Genomic DNA, 21,287 nt, shown 5'->3' on the forward strand with positions numbered 1-21,287 from the left:
TTCATCTCTACCAGCTTATTTCTGACAGACAATACACAAAAATATTTTGAACAAACATGACTCAACGTTGAATTGGAAAAGCTAGACATAAAGGAGCCACGTAAAAATCAGCAGTGCCTGGGACATTCTACGATTACTTTCATCCTCTGGGAGTTAGAAATTTCGGTAGCTCATCCAAATTCTGCCACTGAAAAAGTACGTAAAAATGCTTACCTTTTAAACTACGTGTGTGTTTAAGATACCTTAAGATCTAAAGGCACTGTTAGAAACACACCTACCCAAACCCTTAAAATGTAACCTCGACCTTATTAAAAGCCTACTTGTGGACTGCAATCTTTCTCCGTTTCCCTTGCCTAGTGAGATGCTATTTGAATGAATTAAAATGTACCCACCTCGAAAATATTTTTCGTTCAGTTTTAAATTATGGTTTTAAATGTCCGTCATATGTTTACCGTAAAAAACTTAACAGCCAAAATTTTAAAACACAAAAAACGAGAACTTGTGATGGATCTATGATGTCCATTTATCTTCCGAAGCAATGGAATTAACTAAATTAAAAACTAGACAAAATGGACACAAATACAACTTGCAATTGTAACATAATCACCGAAGTATCTTCTTACTAAATAATAATTTTTTTTTTCCTAATCACAGGCTATTAAGATAGTCCTTTGGGATCGAACTACCTACTTGGGCTGTTCTTCCTACTTGGGCTGTTCCACTATGTGTACACTGACTTATGAAAAACGGTTAAAAAAATAATCGATTAACTGTCTCACAGGGATCCAAGGTGAGAATTGGATTTCACGAAAACCTGCAAATAATTCAGTTTCTTTCCTCAGAATGCATGCATTCACTTAAAAATGGAAATCTGCAAGATAACGTATCTGCAGTAACAACCTACTGCGTGACACCAAATAGGGGAACGAACGATTTTTTTTTTTTCTTGCTGAACTCGTTAGTGCCGCCAGGTTCTCGGGAGAGGCCCTAGGCGGGGAAAGGCCGAGCGCCGCCGCTAAGCCCGGGGAGGGCAACCTTCTGCCTCCGTGAATGGCCGGTCTCTCCGACCGCCAGAGCACCCGTCTCACCCCGGGCCCCGGGGACTGAGGACGGAGGTAAAATGGCCTCGGGGTGGCGGAAGTGTTGCCCGCAGGCGGGAAGATAGAGCGGATTGCGAGAGACCGGTGCCGCCCGGGGCCCGGGTGATCCCTCCGGCCCTGCCCGCCCCTCACCGGCCCGGGACCGCTGCGCCCCAGCCCTCAGGCCCCGGAGATCCCCGCGGCCGCTCCGGCCAGCCGGCCCGCACCTACCTCTCCTGACGGAAGCCGCGCCGGCACCGCCAGTCGCGGAGGCCGAGGCCGCGCTGCTCGCCCCGCCGCCCGGGCCCCCCGGGCCGCCGCGCAGCCGGACCGCTCTGCCGCCCGCTCCGCCGCGCTCCTAGTCCCGCCACAACCCCAGCGCTCCCCTTTATTTGCGGGTCTCGCTGCCACAAAATGGCGCTGAGGGAGGAAACCAGGCCCCGCCGCCCGGCCCCGCCCCGTCGCCCGGCCCCGCTCCGCGCCGCCCCGCCCCACAGCCCGGCCCGAACGCGCCGCCTGCCAGCGCCGCTGCCTGCCGCCTCCCGCCAGCCTCACCGCTCCGCCATGTTCGCGTTCTGGCCCACTCACCGAAGAGTCGCCTTTCAGGCGTGGCCGCGGTCACTCGCCCGCCGCCGGGCCCCCGCCAGGAGAGGAAAAGTGAGGGGAGGGCGGCCGCTGGCCTAGCCCGATCGGGGCCTCGAGGCGCAGTGGAGCAGCTGCTCCCCGGTAACACACCCCGTCTTTTCCCAGGAGCCTGGCGCGAGCCCCCGCGGCAGCCGGAGCTCAGCGAACGCGGTGGGGGCGGGAAGGGAAGCGGCTGGAGGGGCGGGCCGGCGAGGTCGGAGGTCAGCCGCGGGGCATCACGGGAAGGGAAGGTGGCCGCCTGGTGGACGCACTGGCCGTGGCCACCTGCGGCTGCGGGACGGCTTCGTGCGGAGGGATCTGGGCGAAGGCGGCGCGTGATTGGCAGCTCTGCGGTCGCGACGCCCATCCTTGATGCTTCCGCGCGTCCAAGGACCAGGTGCCAGCTCCAGAGGGGCCGTGGGCGGCGAGCCGGGGGCGTTTACGCTTAGCAGAAGCTCACCTGTAAGTTTTGAGAACGTAGAAACCGATGCCCTCCCTCTCTTCTGTCCTGAGGCGTAGTCTCCTGGCTTCCGGGTTTGCTCCTCCTTGACGTCTCTGGGGACGTGTCGAGGAGCTATTGTTCTCTGGCGTCGGAGGTTGCGCTGTGACCGCGGCGCTGAGGGCGCCTTGCTAACTCTAACGAGGGAAAGGCGGCCCTGAGGGGCTTAGTGAACCCAATCAAAGGGGTCCTGCAAGTCGAGTAGACTCCCTGAAGCAAGACTGCGCCATCTGGATCGCCGAGTTAGGATGGATGGGACGGTGTTATCTGAAGAATGTGGAGCAATCTCTAAACACTTACTAGAGGATCACGTAATTCTTTGGATTGGTCTGCCCTTAGCCGGCTTTATCAAACCTGTTTATCCCCGAAGGAGTGTCTTGTAGTAAGGTGATTTATAAGGATCAGATTAAAGTACACTCCAGATGGTCATAGTATATTCCCCGTGAATCAGATCCGTTTCGGGAAAGTCTTTGCAACTTGTATCACAAGAACTCTCAAAAATTGAAAACAAAAAGTCCCAAAGGAAAAAATGGGGAAGGACATGAACAAATAATTCTCAGAAAAAATACAGTGATGGTCCTTAAACATAGAAAGATGCTCCACCTCACTTACAATGGAAATATGCATTGAAATTACCTTTCTGGTGGGAGTGGAAAAATGGTTCAAATTCTGTGGCGTACAAATTACGTCTGTTTATTCCTACTCCTTGCAGCCCTAACCTTATTCTGAAGGTACAGCTCTACACATGGAAACTATGTATACAAGGGTATTGCAGTGCTATTTGTCATAGCAAAAGTTAGGGATAACCTAAATATCCACTGATAGGGAACGGATAGGGAATGGTGCATCCATCCAATAGAACACAATGCAGCCCTTAAAAAGATTCAGAAAATAACCATGTGTTGCTTATTTTATATATCTTAATATATAAAAATACTTATATTTAACATGCGTATTTACGTGTACATGCTTATTTTGTGAGGAGGGATTGGAAGGATATCCCGGAAACTTAAAATAGTTACCTATAAAGAGTGGTGGGCAAGAGTGGAGGTGAGATAGAAGCAAGACTTCTCTTTGAACTTTTAATTTTACATAGCCGACAAGTAAATAAAAAAGTAAACAAACTCCAAAGTTGAAAGCAAATTGAAACAACTGAAAACTCTTTTAAGTGCAGCTTTTTTTTTTCTTTTTCTTTTTTTTTTTTAGACAGAGTCTTGGTATGTTGCCCAGGCTAGAGTGCAGTGGTACAATCTCAGCTCACTGCAACCTCCCCATCCTGGGTTCAAGCAATTCTCTCACCTCAGCCTCCAGAGTAGTTGGGATTACAGGCATGTACCACCACCCCTGGCTAATTTTTGTATTTTTTTTTTTTTTGAGACGGAGTTTCACTCTTGTTACCCAGGCTGGAGTGCAATGGCGTGATCTCGGCTCACCGCAACCTCTGCCTCATGGGTTCAGGCAGTTCTCCTGCCTCAGCCTCCTGAGTAGCTGGGATTACAGGCACACGCCACCATGCCCAGCTAATTTTTTGTATTTTTAGTAGAGACGGGGTTTCACCATGTTGACCAGGATGGTCTCGATCTCTTGACCTCGTGATCCACCCGCCTCAGCCTCCCAAAGTGCTGGGATTACAGGCTTGAGCCACCATGCCGGCTAATTTTTGTATTTTTAGTAGAGATGGGGTTTCACCATGTTGGCCAGGCTCACTCCTGACATCAGGTGATCCGCCTGCCTAGGCCTCCCAAAGTTCTGGAATTACAGGTGTGAGCCACAACAACCGGCCCCTTGGGGCTTTTGAACACAGTCCTCTAGTAGTGTACCTGTGTTGAGATAGTGTAGTCTTTCCTCCTTATATGCAGGAGATTGGATGTAGGACCTTCTGCAGGCATATACAGAAATCTACATACCTGCCTTGGCCTACCAAAGTGCTGGGACTACAGGCCTCAGCCACCTGGCCTTTTTCTGAACTTCTTTGATCTTGCATTTATATCTCATTCTCTCATACACTGGAAATCTTTGTACACCGTAACATTAAAGTACTTATGTTATCCCATCATATCACATACAATACATAGTTTGAAAACCACAGCAACAATATTAGTCAATCATAAATCAGTTAGTGAAGCTGAAAGCTCCTTTGCATTTTTTTCATCATTAGGATACACAGTTGACCCTTGAACAACACTGGTTTGAACTGCCGGGTGGCTGCTGCTTGCAATCCCAGCACTTTGGTAGGCCAAGGCAGGAGCATCACTAGAGTCCAGGAGTTTGAGACCAGCCTGGGCTACATAGAAAGAAGAACATTAAATTTTAAAAAGAAAAAAAAAAAAACATTAAATTTTTAAAAAATGGGTATCTCCATTTTTTAAGTTGAAAACAATTTTTAAGAAGTTCATTGATCCTGAAAAAAACTAATATAAAAAATTTTAAGAAGTTCAGAAAAAAAAAAAGTCTGTAATACGGAGTTTAAACTGCAGGGCTGAGTGCAGTAGCACACACCTGTAATCCCAGTGCTTTAGGAAGCCAAAGTGGCCTAGGAGTTCAAGACCAGCCTGGGCAATGGTGAGACCCTGGCTCTACAAAGTACAGATAAAATAGCCAGGGATGGTAGCCTGTGCCTGTAGTCCTAGCTACTTGGGATGCTGAGATTGGAGGACCAGTTGAGCCTAGGAGTTTAAAGTTACAGTGAGCTGTGATCTCACCATTCCACTCCAGCCTGGGCTATAGACCCTATCAAAAAGAAAGAAGAAAAAAAGTTTTAAACTGCAAGATAAAATTTCCTAGTTCTGTGCACTGAAAGGGCCTCGAAGCACTAGGGTGACCAATTGGTCAGGTTTGCCATGGACTGAGGGGTTTTCTGTGGATGCTGGACCTTCAGGTTAAAACCGGTACAGCCGGGCGCAGTGGCTCAAGCCTGTAATCCCAGCACTTTGGGAGGCCGAGGCGGGTGGATCACGAGGTCAAGAGATCAAGACCATCCTGGTCAACATGGTGAAACCCCGTCTCTACTAAAAATACAAAAAAATTAGCTGGGCATGGTGGCACGTGCCTGTAATCCCAGCTACTCAGGAGGCTGAGGCAGGAGAATTGCCTGAACCCAGGAGGCGGAGGTTGCGGTGAGCCGAGATCGCGCCATTGCACTCCAGCCTGGGCAACAAGAGCGAAACTCCGTCTCAAAAAAAAAAAAAAAAAAAAAAAAACTGGTACAGTCCCAGGTGACCTAGGATGTATAGGCAAGGTCATCCTACAGTAACAATGAGCACATCTAACACCCAGATCTTGGTTTCTGAATTCCATTTCCCACTAAAGAGATCCAGAGCTCCTTGGAGAACTGGCTGATTCCAGCTCTGGGCTAGGGGAAAAAAAGAGTTGAGCCAGGTATTTCACTGTGCCTGAATGCAAAGGAAGTGCTTAGACCAGTGAGACTATGCCAGCAGTATTTAGGAGAACTAACAAAACTAATCCATAGTGATAGACAGCAGATCAGTAGTTGGCTAGGAGGGGAAGAGAGAAGGGATTGCCTGGAAAGGAAAATGGGATAACTTTTGGGGGTGATGGAAATGTTCTGTGTTCTGGTTAACAGAGATATATACATTTTTCAAAATTCATTAAATTGTGGCACTATAAAGGATGCATTTTATTGCATGTAAATTATACCTCAATAAAATGTGGAAATAAGCCAAGGCAAACCAAATGAGAAAAGTAAAGTCTGTTGAGAACTTGCTGTAGCAAGGGAGTCAGCACCATCACTTACGGTTTGGCAGAGGTTCAAAGGCATGCAGAGGAGTGGGAAAGCTTTACAGTGGACAAGGGAAGTTTTCACAGGAATGCCTGATGGGAAGCTGTCGCATGGGGAAGCTGGAAGCTAACTAGGAGTTGGCATCCCATGGGCTTGGTTAAAGGAGCATATTTGACTTTCTCTGGATGGTCATAAACTAGAAGTGGGGACAAAAATTAGGGAAGCTGTTAATTTTTAATCAAGTCCTGGTCATTTTGAGCTGATGTCATAGAAGTTACTATTTAGCTTCCTGGTTTGCTACCAGAGATAGCGGTTTGCCTTACTACAGGTCTGGTTGATAACAGGTTTGGCTTTTAGGCTGGGAGTACAGCACTTATGGTAGATAAATGATTGGTTTACTGGGCTAGTTGTTGCAGGTAATGGGTCAGAATTCTCTTTTTATGTATATTGTGGCCATTGTCCATTTGTATTTTTACTGTCTCAAAAATAAATTTTAGAGACATGGGAGTCAGCTCGAAGGATCTCCCACAGGCCAAATTTAGGGCAGTTTTAGCATCAAAAAGAAAATGCATACTATTGATTGCAAATACTGAATAAATAAAAATCTACTCTCTAGTATAGAGAAGAGAGAATGAGAAGAGGGAAACTATTTTTCCATCATTGGTAGCGACTATTATACCAGTTTTTTACTCTGAAAAATAGTTATTAAAGGGAGATAGCATTTACCCTATTGTTTGTTGTTTGTTTTGTTTGTTTTTGTTTTAAAGATAGAGTTGCTCTCCCATCCAGGCTGGAGGCCAGTGACACAAACATGGCTCACTGAAGCCTTGATCTCCTGGGCTCAAGTGATCCTCCTGCCTCCTCAGAAGCTGGGACTACAAGTGCTTGCCACCATACCTGCTAAGTTTTTTGACTTGTTTGTTTTGTTTTTTTAGAGATGGGGTCTTGCTATGTTACCCAGGCTGGTCTTGAACTCCTGGGCTCAAGTGATGCTCCCACCTTAACCTCCCAAATCGCTCAGAGTATAGGCATGGACCACTGCTCCCAGCCTACTTAGCCTTTTTTTAAAAAAAATATAAAGAATGTGGGTTATCCCCAGTTGATGAGGAAAAACTCTTTACTATAGGATGCCAGCTAATAAGTGTAGAATAAAATACAGAATTAGAAAATAACTGGCCAGGTGCAGTGGCTCATGCCTGTAATCCCAGCACTTTGGGAGGCCAAGGCAGGAGGATCACTTGAGGTCAGGAGCTCGAGACCAGCCTGGCCAACATGGTGAAACCCCCGTCTCAAACATAAAACACAAAAATTAGCCAGGTGTGGTGGTGCATGCCTCTAGTTCCAGCTATTCAGGAGGCTAAAGCACAAGAATTGCTTGAACCTGAGAGGTGGAGGCTGCAGTGAGCTAAGATCATGCCACTGCACTCCAGCCTGGACAGTGGAGCGAGACTCCATCTCAAAAAACGACACAAAATAAAAAAAATACATGATATACACCTTAATGAAATAATTGACTCAAACAAGGAGTATCAATGGACTTTAAAATCTTTAGATGAAAGATTGCTAGGAAATGCCACCAAAGTATCACTCCACAAACTACTTACAAGAAAACACAGGCCAGGCTTAGTGGCTTACACCTGTAATCCCAGCACTTTGGGGTCTGAGGCGGGTGGGTCATGAGGTCAGGGGTTCAAGACCAGCCTGGCCAACATAGTGAAACCCTGTCTCTACTAAAAATACAAAAAAAGAAAAAAAGTAGCTGGGTGCACTACTGCTACTGTAGTCCAAGTAGCTGGGAGTGCAGAGGCCAAGGCAGGAGAATCGCTTGAACCTGGGAGGTGGAGGTTGGTTGCAGGGAACCGAGATCGCACCACTGAACTCCAGCCTGGGCAACACAGGGAGACTCTGTCTCTTTAAAAAAAAAAAAGAAGAAGAAGAAAAGAAAGAAAAAAATACACTTCTGTAGCAGAGCCATCTGGTGGTCACCATTTGAACCAAACCATCAAATTTAGTATCAGTAATGGTGGGACAACCTTCAGTTTACAGAGCATACAAGAGAAAGGGTTGTTGTGCAAATCTAATTATGCTAACAAAGATAATTATTTTAAAAAAGTCAAGAGACTATAAGCAATAAATATTTAATGAATGGCTGAGCTAGGCATACTGTAGTCTCTCAATATCTAACTAGCTTTAAGTCACCATTTCAAATAAAATATCAACACATGATGAAAGTTACAACCATCCTTTTCCTGGGGTTGCGCTACTACTGTCCAATGAGTGCCTAGTGAGAGCAGTACAGCTAACTCCTGCACAACACACCAAAATTAGCTAGAGCTTTACTTTACCTTGGTGCAGTTTTTGGAAAAATGAAAGACGGCTTTTCTACACACAAAGTTGTTTACATATTACTGTATTTAAAAATACATACAGGCCAGGCATGGTGGCTCATGCCTGTAATCCCAGCACTTTGGGAGGCCACGTTAGGCGATCAGTTGAGGTTCAGAGTTCGTGACCAGCCTGGCCAACATAGGGAAACCTCATCTCTACTTAAAAAAAAAAAAAAAAAAAACACACACACACACACAAAAATTAGCTGGGTGTGGTTGTGGGCACTTGTAATCCCAGCTACTTCAGAGGCTAGGCAGGAGAATTGCTTGAACTCGGGAGGTAGAGGTTGCAGTGAGCCAAGATTGTGCCACTGCACTCCAGCCTGGGTGATGGAGCAAGACTCTTGTCTCAAAAAAAGTACAGGGCTGGGCACGGTGTCTAACACCTGTAATCCCAGCACTTTGGGAGGCCAAGGTGGGTGGATCCCTTGAGGTCAGGAGTTCGAGACCAGCCTGGCCATGTGGTGAAACCCTGTCTCTACTAAAAAAATACAAAAATTAGCCAGGGTGGTGGTGTGTGTCTGTGATCCCAGCTACTCGGGAGGCTGAGACAGGAGAATTGCTTGAACCCAGGAGGCAGAAGTTGCAGTGAGCCAAGATCGCATCGCTGCCCTCCAACCTGGGTGACAGGGCAAAACTCTCCATCTCAAAAACAAAACAAAAAAAGCCATGCTATCTAGTCAGGTCAAGATTATGTGAATTGGCTACTTCTTTGCCATCAGCCTAATACTTACAATATGATTTTTTTTTTTTTTTAAGAAAAGGTCTTGCCCTGTTGCCCAGGCTGGAGTGAAGTAGCATGACCTTGGCTCACTGCAGACTCTGCCTTTTGGGCTCAGGTGATCCTCCTGCCTCAACCTCCCCAGGAGCTGGCACCACAGGCACAAGCCACCTCATCTGGTTAATTTTTATAGAAACGGTTTTGCCATGTTGCCAAGGCTAGTCTCAAACTCCTGGGCTCAAGCAATCTGCCTCCCTCTGTTTTCCAAAGTGCTGGGATTACATGCATGAGCCACTGCACCTGACCCATAGCCTATAACTTTTAACCCTACTAATTTGATTTAGGAATCACCTAATAAAATACTAATTGAGAGGTGTCTGAGTCCATTCAGACCATAATGAAGTACCATAGACAAGGTGACTTATAAACAGAAATATATTTCTCACAGTTTTGAAGGCTGGGAGTCTGAGATGAGGGTGTCAGCATTTCTGGTGAGGGCCCTTTTCTGAGTTGCAGAATGCTGACTTTTCTTCTCTCTCTTCCCGCTCCCCCTCTTCCCGATGGAGTCTTGCCCTGTCATCCAGGCTAGAGTGCAGTGGTGTGATCTCAGCTCACTGCAACCTCCACCTCCTGGGTTCAAGTGATTTTCCCACCTCAGCCTCCTGAGTAGCTGGGATTACAGGCACGTGCCACCATGCCCTGATAATTTTTGTATTCTTAGTAAAGATGGGGTTTCACCATGTTGGCCAGGCTGGTCTTGAACCCCTAACCTCGTGATCCACCTGCCTCAGCCACCCGAAGTGCTGGGATTACAGGCGTGGGCCACTGCGCCTGGCTGACTTGTCTTATCTCTTGTGTGGTGGAAAGGAAAAGAGAGTTCTATGGAATCCCTTTTATAAGGGCACTGATCTCATTCATGAGGGCTCTACCTTCATGACCTGATCACCTCCCAAGGGCCTCACCACCTACCTCCACATTGAGGGTTAAGATTTCAACATGAATTTTGGGTGAACACAAACATTCAATCTATTGCAGAAGTACCGAGGGAAAAAGAAAATTATTTGTAGTAATGCTAGTTTTTGTTATTGGCACCCAGAAATCCAGGGATCCTGGAGAGATTATCAGAGTTGTTTAAAAAAGTTAATATTAATCCATGATGCTTGCAAGAGCTCACATCTGGTCTGACTATGACCATGTCATGTTAGTGTCCTCTGCTTGGTCCATTCTTTCTGTCTGGAATGCTCTTTCTACTCCTCTGTGCCAGGTTATCTCCTAGTCACCTTTAGTAATTAGCCTAAGAAACATTACTTATTTACTTTGGTTTGTGTCAAGCATAGAGATTCGTGGTTTTACAGAGAGGGAAGCCAAACCAAACTTTCTAGCCTACTTTTTCTAATCTAGTGGATTTTACACTGACTTACAAGATTTTACTGTGAGCAGCAGTGCACCATATCAACCCAATGTGTCTAATCTCTGCAGATCACAAAGACTTCTACTAAGATTCTAAGTTTAAAAAAAATAATAATAATAATAATTAAATAGGGCCGGCTGCAGTGGCTCACACCTGTAAACCCAGCACTTTGGGAGGCTGAGGCAGGTGGATCATTTGAGGCCAGGAGTTCTAAACCAGCCTGGCCAACATGGTGAAACTCTGTCCCTAAAAAAAATAAATAATAATAATTAGATTGCTATCATAACTAGACTATTATTAAAATATTATTTCAGAAATCCAAATGTTGATGAGATATCTGCATTCCTGTGTATATTTTAGCACCATTCACAATAGCCAAGATACATATAGACTCAGCCTATGTGTCTATCATCAGATGACTGTATAAGGAAAATGTGAAATATATATGGCCAGGCATGGTGGCTCATGCCTGTAATCCCAGGACTTTAGGTGGCTGAGGTGGGAGAATTGTTCAAGGCAGGGGTTTGAGATCAGCCTGGGCAACAAAGTGAGACCCTGTCTCTGCAAAAAAAATAAAAATTAGCCAGGCATGGTGGTATGTGCCCATAGTCCCAGTTACTTGGAGGCTGAGGTGAGAAGATTGCATGAGCCCAGGAGTTCAAGGCTGCAGTGAGCTATGAATGCACCTCTGCAGTGCAACCTGGGTGACAGAGTGGATAGACCCTATTCTAGATAAAGAAAGAAAGAAAAAGAAAGAAGAATAATACTATTAGCCATAGGAGGACATCAAGTGAAATAAGCCAAGTACAGAAAGATAAATATTGCATGTTCTCACTCATATGTGAAAGATAAAAAAGTTGATCTCATAGAAGTAGAGCATAAAATAGTGGTTACTAGAGGCTGGAAAGGGTAGGGGCAGGGAGAGGACAGCCAGAGGTTATTAACAGATACAGGCCGGACACAGTGGCTCAAGCCTGTAATCCCAGCACTTTGGGAGGCCAAGGTGGGTGGATCACGAGGTCAAGAGATCGAGGCCATCCTGGTCAACATGGTGAAACCCCGTCTCTACTAAAAATACAAAAAATTAGCTGGGCATGGTGGCGCGTGCCTGTAATCCCAGCTACTCAGGAGGCTGAGGCAGGAGAATTGCCTGAACCCAGGAGGCGGAGGTTGCGGTGAGCCGAGATCGCGCCATTGCACTCCAGCCTGGGTAACAAGAGTGAAACTCCGTCTCAAAAAAAAACAAACAAACAAAACAGATACAAAAGTACAGCTAGATGGGAGGAATAAGTGCTAGTGCTCTACCCCAAATAAGTGCTAGTCTACCCCAAAATATGTACAGTTATGTGTCAATTAAAAATAATAATTTTATGGCTAGGTGCAGTGGCTCATGCCTGTAAGCCTAGAACTTTAGGTGATTGAGATGGGAGAAGTGCTTGAACCCAGGAGTTCAAAACCAGCCTGGGTAACATAGCAAGACCCTGTCTCTCATTCAAAAATAATAATGGTTAAAAAAAAAATAGAGTTAGGTTTTAAACATTCTGAACTCCTTGGTGGGAGTGAGGAGCATTCGTTAGTCAACAGAGGTAACAGAGGTATGGGTAACTCAGTCAGTTATTCTTGGAAACAGACTTGTCTAGCTACTGGAAAAAAATCCCTTCATTAGGAAAAGTAAAGGCACCCTTTGCATGTAATTTCCCTATCCTGATCCCTATAATTTTTTCCTAGTTGCCCATTCAGTACAAATAACAGCAGCTTTCTGAAAAGGATTTAGCATGCCAGAATAACTGGACATTGCTGCACTCCTTCCAACATTTGCTGGGGTATCATGGCACACACTGCTGGTAGCCATGTTCCTCCTCTTGCACAATCTAGGAACTTCTAGGTTGTGTTTGAGTCATAGTATCTTCAGGCCAGGAGATGAATTATGGCTGGTGTAAGCCAATGTTTCTCAACAAGTGTGCTATTGGAATTTTGGACAGGACAGTTTGTGTGTTTATGCAAAAGTATTTTGTGCATTTTAGGACATTTGGAATCCCTACATCAACCCACTAAATGCCAATAGCACCGCTCTGTTTATGTGACAACTGAAAGTGTTCCTTCCTATGTTTTCAATACTGCCCCCTCCCCTCATACCCTTGATGAGAACCCCTGGTCTAAGGCAAGCATGGCTATCATGGTCTTTACCAAACAATGATGGTGCTTAGTCTTCTTGCAGGCAGAGTTGGCCAGTTGAGCAGTTCTGGCTGAAATCAGATGAAATCTCTCAGGGCTTCTGAGAAAAGTTTTCCTTCCCAAGAAGAGAGAAGCATGCAAGGTGAAATGTTTCCCCACTCCCTTCCTTCTTGTCTCTTACTAGGCTGTGAGAGGCTGTGATGCTTGCACCTATAGAAACCATCTTGTGATGATGAGGCAACAAGTTGGAAAAATTCCAGCAGGCTGCTGGGAATTCAGAGCTAAGAATGGAAAGTTCCTGGATCCTGGGTGACCTCGTTAATCTTCCAAACTCACCAAGGGACTGCCAGTTTTTGGGCTTTTTATTAGGTAAAACAGGTATGTCCTTATATTTAAAACCACTGTTCATCAGGATTCCTGTTACCTGTAGCCAAACACATTCTAACTTGGAAAGGACGGGCATTTACATGATCAACAAGTGAAATTAAGTGGAGAGGTGCCAGCAAAACTAGGTTTTTTTGTGTGACATCTTGCTTTATTGTTGTTTTAACATTATATTATGATATACATAGCCCTTGTTTCACAATTTAATAAAGCAAAAACTTAAAAGCCATTATTCATTTCTGGAAAACCAAACTTTTATAAGACAAAAAGCTAGCTACAATAAAAGTAAGTGTCTTGGAGGATTTTATTTTCAGAACTTTTTTTCTTTTTTTTCTTGAGACAGAGTCTAGCTCTGTTGCCCAGGCTGGAGTGCAGTGGTGTGATCTAAGTTCACTGTAGCCTCTACCTCCTGGGCTCAAGTGATACTCCCACCTCAGCCCCCACAAGTAGCTGGGACTACAGTCATGAACCATCACACCCAGCTAATTATTGCATTTTTTGTGGAGACAGTGTCTCGCCGTGTTGCCCAGGCTGGTCTCAAAACTCCTGGGCTTAAGTGATTCTCCCACCTTAGCCTCCCAGAGTGTTGGGTTTATAGGCATGAGCCACCATGCTTGGCCTATTTTCGGAACTTTTCAAAAAACAATTTGGTTTGCCTCTGATCCTTGCTAATTGTGGATTAGCAATAACCTTATGGATGCAACAGTAAGATCCTGTTTGGTTGAACACTCAGTCAGATCTCTTCAGTTTTTAAAAAGGACAGTTTTTTGTTCCCCACAATTAAAGACCCACTAGTTCAGGAGACAGTCCATTCAGACACTACATGCCTGTGACAAACTGCAAATCCGTATTTCTGCCGGAGGAGAGCACTGGGCTTTAGGCAGTGGTTCTGTGGACCACAGTGACTGCCTGCTAGACTTGGTTTTGTTGCTCTTCCCTGTCTTTCTTAAACTCTAAATAGTTTCCTCTGTCCCACTCAGTGCCAGTGCCACTGAGGTCTTCAGCTTTTCTATTTCTTTTTTTGAGATGGAGTCTTGCTCAGTTGCCAGGCTGGAGTACAGTGTTGTGATCTTGGCTCACTGCAATCTCCACCTCTTGGGTTCAGGTGATTCTCCTGCCTCAGCCTCCTGAGTAGCTGGGACTACAGGTGCACACCACTACGCCCAGCTATTTTTTTTGTGTATTTTTAGTAGATATGAGGGTTCACCCTGTTGGCCAGGATGGTCTTGATCTCTTGACCTCGTGATCTGCCTGCCTCGGCATCCCAAAGTGCTGGGATTACAGGTGTGAGCCACTGTGCCCAGCCTGTCTTCAGCTTTTCTTGTGGACTAACAGTGGCTCCCTAATTGGTCCTCTGCCACCCATCTTTGGTTCCCATCAAAGCTGTCTCCTGGCCCACCCATCTTTGGTTCCCATCAAAACTGTCTCCTGACCGGACGCGGAGGCTCAAGCCTGTAATCCCAGCACTTTGGGAGGCTGAAGAAGTGGGTGGATCATCTGAGGTTGGGAATTTGAGACCAACCTGGCCAACATGGTGAAACCCCATCTCTACTTCAAATACAAAAATTAGCTGGGTGTGGTGGTAGACTTCTGTAGTCCCAGCTGCTTTGGAGGGTGAGGCACAAGAATCACTTGAACCTGGCAGGTGGAGGTTGCAGTGAGCCAAGATTGCACCACTGCACTCCAGCCTGGGTGACAGAGTGAGACTCAGTCTCCAAAAAAAGGAAAAAAAAAAATTGTTGATACAGACAGGGTTTCACTTTGCTGCCCAGGCTGGTCTTGAACTCCTGGCTTTAAGCAATCCTCCTGCCTCAGCCTCCCAAAGCACCAGAATTACATGTGTTAGCTACTACAAATGCTTAGCAGCCTAAAGGCACAACTAATTTCAGAGAATGTAATATAAAGTATGTTTAAGCTCATTAGAATGATACGATAAAAATAAGGTCCCTTATTTGGGGCATCCTTATTTTATGCCCATAAACCATGGAACTGAAAAACAAGTCTCCCACTTGGTTGGAAAAACCTTAGATACAGGGCAAGATTATTTTGTTTTTTTCTCTAGGAAAAAGTGAGAAAAGAAAATGCTTAATTAGCCAAACGATCCAGTAAGTTTGAGTAGCACCACTGCCCCGGACAGGGTAATGAAATCAGATTTGGGTAGGAGGTGGCTAAAAGGGACTGCCGTGGAGATGATCAGGGCCCCAGAGGCTTCCTTAATAAGGAAGACTGGGCTGTCTGTCTAAGCCCATGGCCAGAAGGCAGGGCATATTTATTCTGATAATTTGTTTCAGGCAAACAAATGTTTTCAGAGATCCATTGTCTGCACAGGGCTGAGCAGTGAGAGAGTGCAGGCAGTGGAGCTGTGTGTGCACCAGCTGGTTATATTCCATCTAGGACTGCAAGTGCAAGCCAAGACAGACACGAATCTGGCCCCTAAAGGAAGGATTGGCAAGGGCCGGGAAGTGTTCAGGGGCTTCAGATACTGAGATTAGGGAATGAGCAAGATACACAGGATAAATGTCAGCAGATAGGTATGTCTACTCTATACAGGAATCTTATTAGAAGGCACAGAAAAGCCGGGCGCGGTGGCTCACGCCTGTAATCCCAACACTTTGGGAGGTCAAGAGATCGAGACCATCTTGGTCAACATGGTGAAACCCCATCTCTACTAAAAATACAAAAATTAGCTGGGCATGGTGGCGCACGCCTGTAGTCCCAGCTACTCGGGAGGCTGAGGCAGGAGAATTGCTTGAACCCAGGAGACGGAGGTTGCAGTGAGCCGAGATCGCACCATTGCACTCCAGCCTGGGTAACAAGAGCAAAACTCCGTCTCAAAAAAAAAAGAAGGCACAGAAAAGATAATATATATGTAATAAGTGTTTTAAGGATAAACTTTGACTTAGGTAGTTTTCTAAAATCTATGTGACTTCAGCCTTGACTTTCGGAGAGCAGGAGTCGTGCCCATTTTAATGTCATTTGGACTGTCCCTGACCTTGTGCTAGATGAGTGATTATGTAACAGCCTAGGTTGCTATCATATTCAACAGGGTAACATCATCAGTCATAAACATGCCATGCCATTTATATTATTTTCAGTATCTAGCCAATAGATAAGAGTATGGAGTGAAAATATTAAGTTCTGTATTTGCTGAAATTCCATCAATTGAAATATAAATGTATATATTATACAATAACTTTAAATGAGCTAAATACATCTCTCATTCTGATTAATATCATTATTTAAATTCGTATACACATTTGTTGGTTCAAAAGAACATAATAGTCTTTTTAAAGTTATCTAGCTAATAGCTTTTTTTTTTTTTTTAAAAAGAGAGCAGACCCATCACCCAGGCCAGAGAGCAGTGGAATACATAGCTCTCTGCAGCCTCTAACACCTGGACTGAAGGGATCCTTCCACCCCAGCCTCCTGAGTAGTTAGGAATACAGGTGAGTGCCACCATATCTGACTAATTTTTATTTTTCGTAGAAATGGAGCCTTGCTATGTTGCCCAGGCTGGTAACTCCTGGTCTCAAGTGATCCTCCTACCTCAGCCACTGAAACTACTTGAATTACAGGCATGAACCGTCATGCCCAGCCCATTTAGGTTTTTTGAGATGGAGTCTTGCTCTGTTGCTCAGTCTGGAGTGCAGTAGTGTGAGCTTGGTTCACTGCAACCTCTGCCTCCCAGGCTCAAGTGATTCTCCTGCCTCAGCCTCCTGAGTAGCTGGGACTACAGGCCTGTACCACCACTCCTGGCTAATTTTTTTGTATGTTTAGTAGAGATGGGGTTTCATCATGTTGGCCAGGCTGGTCTTAAACTCCATACCTCAAGTGATCCACCTGCCTCGGCCTCCCAAAGTGCTGGGATCACAGGCATGAGCCACCACATCTGGCCCTATTTAGGTTTTTAAAAGTTCTTAATAATTATCTTTGTACATAAAACTAAATATTAAAATTAACTTTCAGCCATGATTATATAATGGTTAATTTTTACAAATAGAAAAACTAAAATTAACTTTCACAGTCACTATTTAATATTATGGGATTTTACCCTTGCAATAATACATACAACACTTATACTTTATCTCACTAATAGTTCTGCAGTGACCTTAGCAGTAGTCTAGCAGCTGACATGCTGAGAAATTATGTCAGGTATTTAAAATTAATTTTAAACTACTATTAAATGTTTTGATAATTTATTTTGAATAAAACTTCAGATTCATTCTTGAATTTCAGAAGTTCATTCTCTAATGGTAATATTTGGATTTGATCAAACATTGATCCTAACAACTGGTCATTAGGCATTCAGTTAAAGCATGCATTTCTTGCATGTCTAAATTCTTTAGAAAGTGACAAATAGAATTGTGGCATAACATTTCTTGATAGTCTGTGAACATTAATTGATATCTTAACATTTAACAATTACCATTTACAGAAACCTTAATAAACTTTTTGTGACAGATACTTGTTAAATAGTCACCAAATCCATTTCCTCTTCTGCCTGGTCACAGAGGTATGGCCAGAATGTGGCCACGTAGCTCAGCTCTAGATAATGTGGGCAGAGGGATGTGTGGGCAGAGGGGATGTATGCTGTTTCCACCCCACAACCAGCTTTCTTACTGTCTTTGCCTTCTGCCAGCTGGATGGAGAAGAAGCCAAGGACCTAGAGGAGAATGAAGCCATGAAGTGGAAGCCAAGGAACCCTGCACTAGACTGATGGGAATGCAGACTGTGGAGAAGCTGGGATCTATCTTTAGAGCCACTAGTGTTACTCTTAATACTTCTAAAGGAACATCAAGAAATGTCTGAAGGCAACTCAGGAAACCATAAAAAATCTTTAAGATCCCAAACTGTAGCTGTGCATAGCATTTTCTAACTGTAAAGTTTACACTTGGGCTGACTGGGGGTGGGTGATCCTCTGACAAGAGGGGGAAGAGCACAGTTTCTCTCCTAAATTCCCCATTGGAATGACTCACATAATATGCAAATTAGGGGGAAAAAGTCCACATTTGAGCCAGAAATCTTGGGTACTATTCAAATACCAAAAATGTGGGAGATTTTGAGATTGCCCCATAGCACTGAGGTGTGACTATTACACAATGAATAACAGTGACTCATGGAATAAGACCATGAAGTGATATTCCTTTATTGCCCAAGAAGTCATTCAGTTTGCTTCATGGGCTTGTTTTTTCTGCGTCCCTGGATCAAATGCTGGTGCCATGACTGTTTTTGGGACAGAGTCTCACTCTGTCACCAGGCTTGAGTGCAGTGCCATGATCATGGCTCACTGCAGCCTCGAACTCCTGGGCTCAGGTGATCCTCCTGCCTCAGCCTCCCAAGTAGCTGGGACTATAGGCATGTGCTATCATGCCCAGTTGGTCCCATGACCTTTTAAGAAATATGTGTTCTTTAGTAATAAAAAGTCTTAAAATCACTTTAAGTCGGAACACAGGCTCAATCCACTATCCAAAATGCTCATTCCCGGCCGGGCGTGGTGGCTCAAGCCTGTAATCCCAGCACTTTGGGAGGCCGAGGCGGGTGGATCACGAGGTCGAGAGATCGAGACCATCCTGGTCAACAAGGCGAAACCCCGTCTCTACTAAAAATACAAAAAGTTAGCTGGCCATGGTGGTGCGTGCCTGTAATCCCAGCTACTTAGGAGGCTGAGGTTGCGGTGAGCCGAGATCGCGCCATTGCACTCCAGCCTGGGTAACAAGAGCGAAACTCCGTCTCAAAAAAAAAAAAAAAAAAAAAAAAAAAAAAAGAAAAAGCCACATTGGCTGCCTCTTCCAGGTGGAGGGGAGACGGTGGGAGCCCAGTCTTCTGTCTTTTCCCTTTTCCAGAAAGGAGATGAGGTTGCTGGTGCTATGGAAGCTATTATGGACCATGAGGCAGTTTGAAGATAGACAGCCTGCATCATTGATGACTCCTTGGAACTTCATCCCAACGCAGGACTGACTGCCCCAGATCTTTGTTACATGAGGGCATACACTCTTGTGTGTTTAAGAAACTGTGCCTGGATCTGTTGCTGGAATATGGATGCAGTTAATAACTGGCTCAAAATGACTTCATCTCAACCCACATTGGCTGCCTCTTCCAAACAGTAATAGGTCTGCTCTGTGGTGGTTCTCAGGATGGCTGTGATGTAGCCTCAAGTTTATTCATGGGAAATATTCATTGTGTCCTGATGTTGCAGAGGACATCCTGAGCTGGCTGGAGAAACCTGAGACACAACCCAGGCGACTGTAATGTAACTTCTGAGCCCATTCAGGACCCCTACAGTGGCCACCTAAAAAAAAAAAAGGCGGCTAGTTGCAGTGGCTCAAGCCTCTATAGATCTCAGCACTTTGGGAGGCCAAGGTGGGAGGATTACTTGAGCCCAGGAGTTTGAGATCAGCCTGGGGAACATGGCAAAACTGTTTCTACAAAAAATACAAAAAATTAGCCAGGTGTGGTGGTATGCACCTGTAGTTAGTTCCAGCTTCTTGGGAGGCTCAGGTAGGATAATCACCTGAGCCCAGGAAGTCAAGGCTGCAGTGAGCCGTGATCATGCCACTGCACTCCAGCCTGGCTAACAAAAAGAAAAAGGAAACAGCCTGTTCACTGGGTGTGGTAGACAAAGTGATAAACTTTTCTTTACCTCTCATACCCCACAACCTCGGATGTGCCCACAGTCAGGGTAGTCTTGATGTAGCTGATGACAGATGTGATGTTGGAAATTCTGACTGCTGCTGTCAGTCCTACTAGCCCCCAACATTTGGTGCTTGTTCTAAAGGGCATGTCCTAGGAGTCACTTTAAACTCTTAAAGTATCACTCTGTACAAACAAGAAGTGCAAGGAAGTGGCCTGAGCTCAGTCTTCCTATACCGTTATTTTATTATCACTAGATCAGGTCTCTCCATTACAATGACCTGTCTCTGAATCCTATTGGTTCATCTTTCAAAATGCCCTTTTCTTCCAGTCCTCATAGCTAGTGCCCTAAAAGTGACCTGCAGTACCTCCTGCTGAGATGAATTCACCAGTTTCCTAACTAGTCTGCACTCCCGTCATTCTCACAAGTCAGTGCCAGATCACCTTGCCTGAAAACCCACTTTCGGTGTGTCTCACCTCAGCAGAAATGTTTCTCGGGTTCCAGGTTCCAATTAACAACCACATCACACCCCTGCTCTTGTCTCTGTTTTAAGGGTATCTATAGGCTGGGTGTGGTGGCTTCGACCTATAATCCCAGTACTTTGGGAGGCTGAGGTGGGCGGATCACTTGAGGTCAGGAGTTCAAGACTAGCCTGGCCAACATGGTGAAACCCCATCTCTACTAAAAATACAAAAAAAAAAAAAAAAAAAAAGCCTGGCATGGTGGTACATGCCTGTAATCCCAGCTACTTGGAAGGCGAAGGCTGAGGCTGGAGAATCACTTGAACCTAGAAGGCAGAAGTTGCAGTGGGCTGAGATCACGACACTGCACTCCAGCCTGGGTGACAGAGTGAGGCTGTGTCTCAAAAAATAAAATAAAAATAATAAATAAAACAATAAGAGTACGTATAACCTGGTTCCAGCCTGAATTTCCTTCTTCACCCCAACACACAGCGCCAGTCACATTCTCCTGACGTCTGTAAACAACCTCAGCCCTTCCTGTTGTGACGCCAAGTTCTGGTGGTTCCTCTTTGCCTGAATGTTTTCCCATTCCACTTACCCGAAGCCTTTGGGAGGGGCTGTACCGGTGTTGCAAGAAGCAACGGAAACCATTCAGCACCTGCTACCTTCCATCATATTCTCTTCAATAAAGGGGCAACTCCCACCAATGGCAGTGTAGATTTCCTAACCTCTCCACACGGAGGATTCACACCATTCAGGATTGTTTAATGTTAAGAGAGTACTTGATATTTAACAGCTTACTAGGGTACAAGACAGCGCAGGAAAGAATCCTCTGTTGTCCTTTTATGGTTTCCTGAACAGTTGGTTCACAGAGTTACTGTCAACACACAAAACTTGACTGCTAGGGCTTAGTAGTCAGGAAAGTAGGAACTAGTCCTGCCTCATTAACCGTGCCCAAACGAAGCCGCTTAACCTCCGTGAGAGGATTTCATTGTCACCTGGAATCAACAATACCAACCTTAGGGGTAAAATAAAGATAAATGTGTGCAAATCCTGCCTGTAGTCTCGGGGACGTCATGGGTGTCCAAGAACTGTTCTTAGGCAGCCGGTGGGGACAGTCTGTATGCCTCTGTCCTAGAGTAGGTCTCAAGGTCGGCTTACTTGCAAAGGAGGGAC

The 21,287-nt window shown here is 45.2% G+C and overlaps 1 protein-coding gene, 1 long non-coding RNA gene and 1 other non-coding gene across 7 annotated transcripts in view; 2 read left to right on the forward strand and 1 right to left on the reverse strand.

Moving 5' to 3' along the window:
• The window catches only part of WTAP (WT1 associated protein), a 32,876-nt gene extending 30,647 nt beyond the window's left edge, over positions 1-2,229 (reverse strand). The window contains exon 1 of one of the 5 annotated variants that reach the window (XM_074397182.1): positions 2,164-2,229. Coding sequence is in view for 1 of the 5 variants with exons in the window: in XM_039465882.2 (XP_039321816.2) it covers positions 1,668-2,070 (403 nt within the window). In the remaining 4 variants the exon portion in view is untranslated. Of the gene's footprint in view, positions 1-1,310; positions 1,526-1,667; positions 2,071-2,163 lie in introns of those variants that run through there. The other 4 variants (XM_039465874.2, XM_039465877.2, XM_039465882.2 and 1 more) reach the window with 4 other exon arrangements.
• Positions 2,083-18,789, forward strand: LOC141584229 (uncharacterized). The gene is made up of 4 exons (XR_012517139.1): positions 2,083-2,165; positions 12,820-13,013; positions 16,350-16,465; positions 17,659-18,789. It is a non-coding gene; the product is annotated as an uncharacterized LOC141584229 (long non-coding RNA).
• Positions 8,179-8,307, forward strand: LOC120363497 (U4atac minor spliceosomal RNA). The gene has a single exon (XR_005579041.1). It is a non-coding gene; the product is annotated as a U4atac minor spliceosomal RNA (small nuclear RNA).
• Positions 18,790-21,287: the final 2,498 nt, after the last annotated feature.

This window comes from Saimiri boliviensis, chromosome 4 (assembly GCF_048565385.1).
Source record: "Saimiri boliviensis isolate mSaiBol1 chromosome 4, mSaiBol1.pri, whole genome shotgun sequence".
NCBI classification, from domain to species: domain Eukaryota; kingdom Metazoa; phylum Chordata; class Mammalia; order Primates; family Cebidae; genus Saimiri; species Saimiri boliviensis.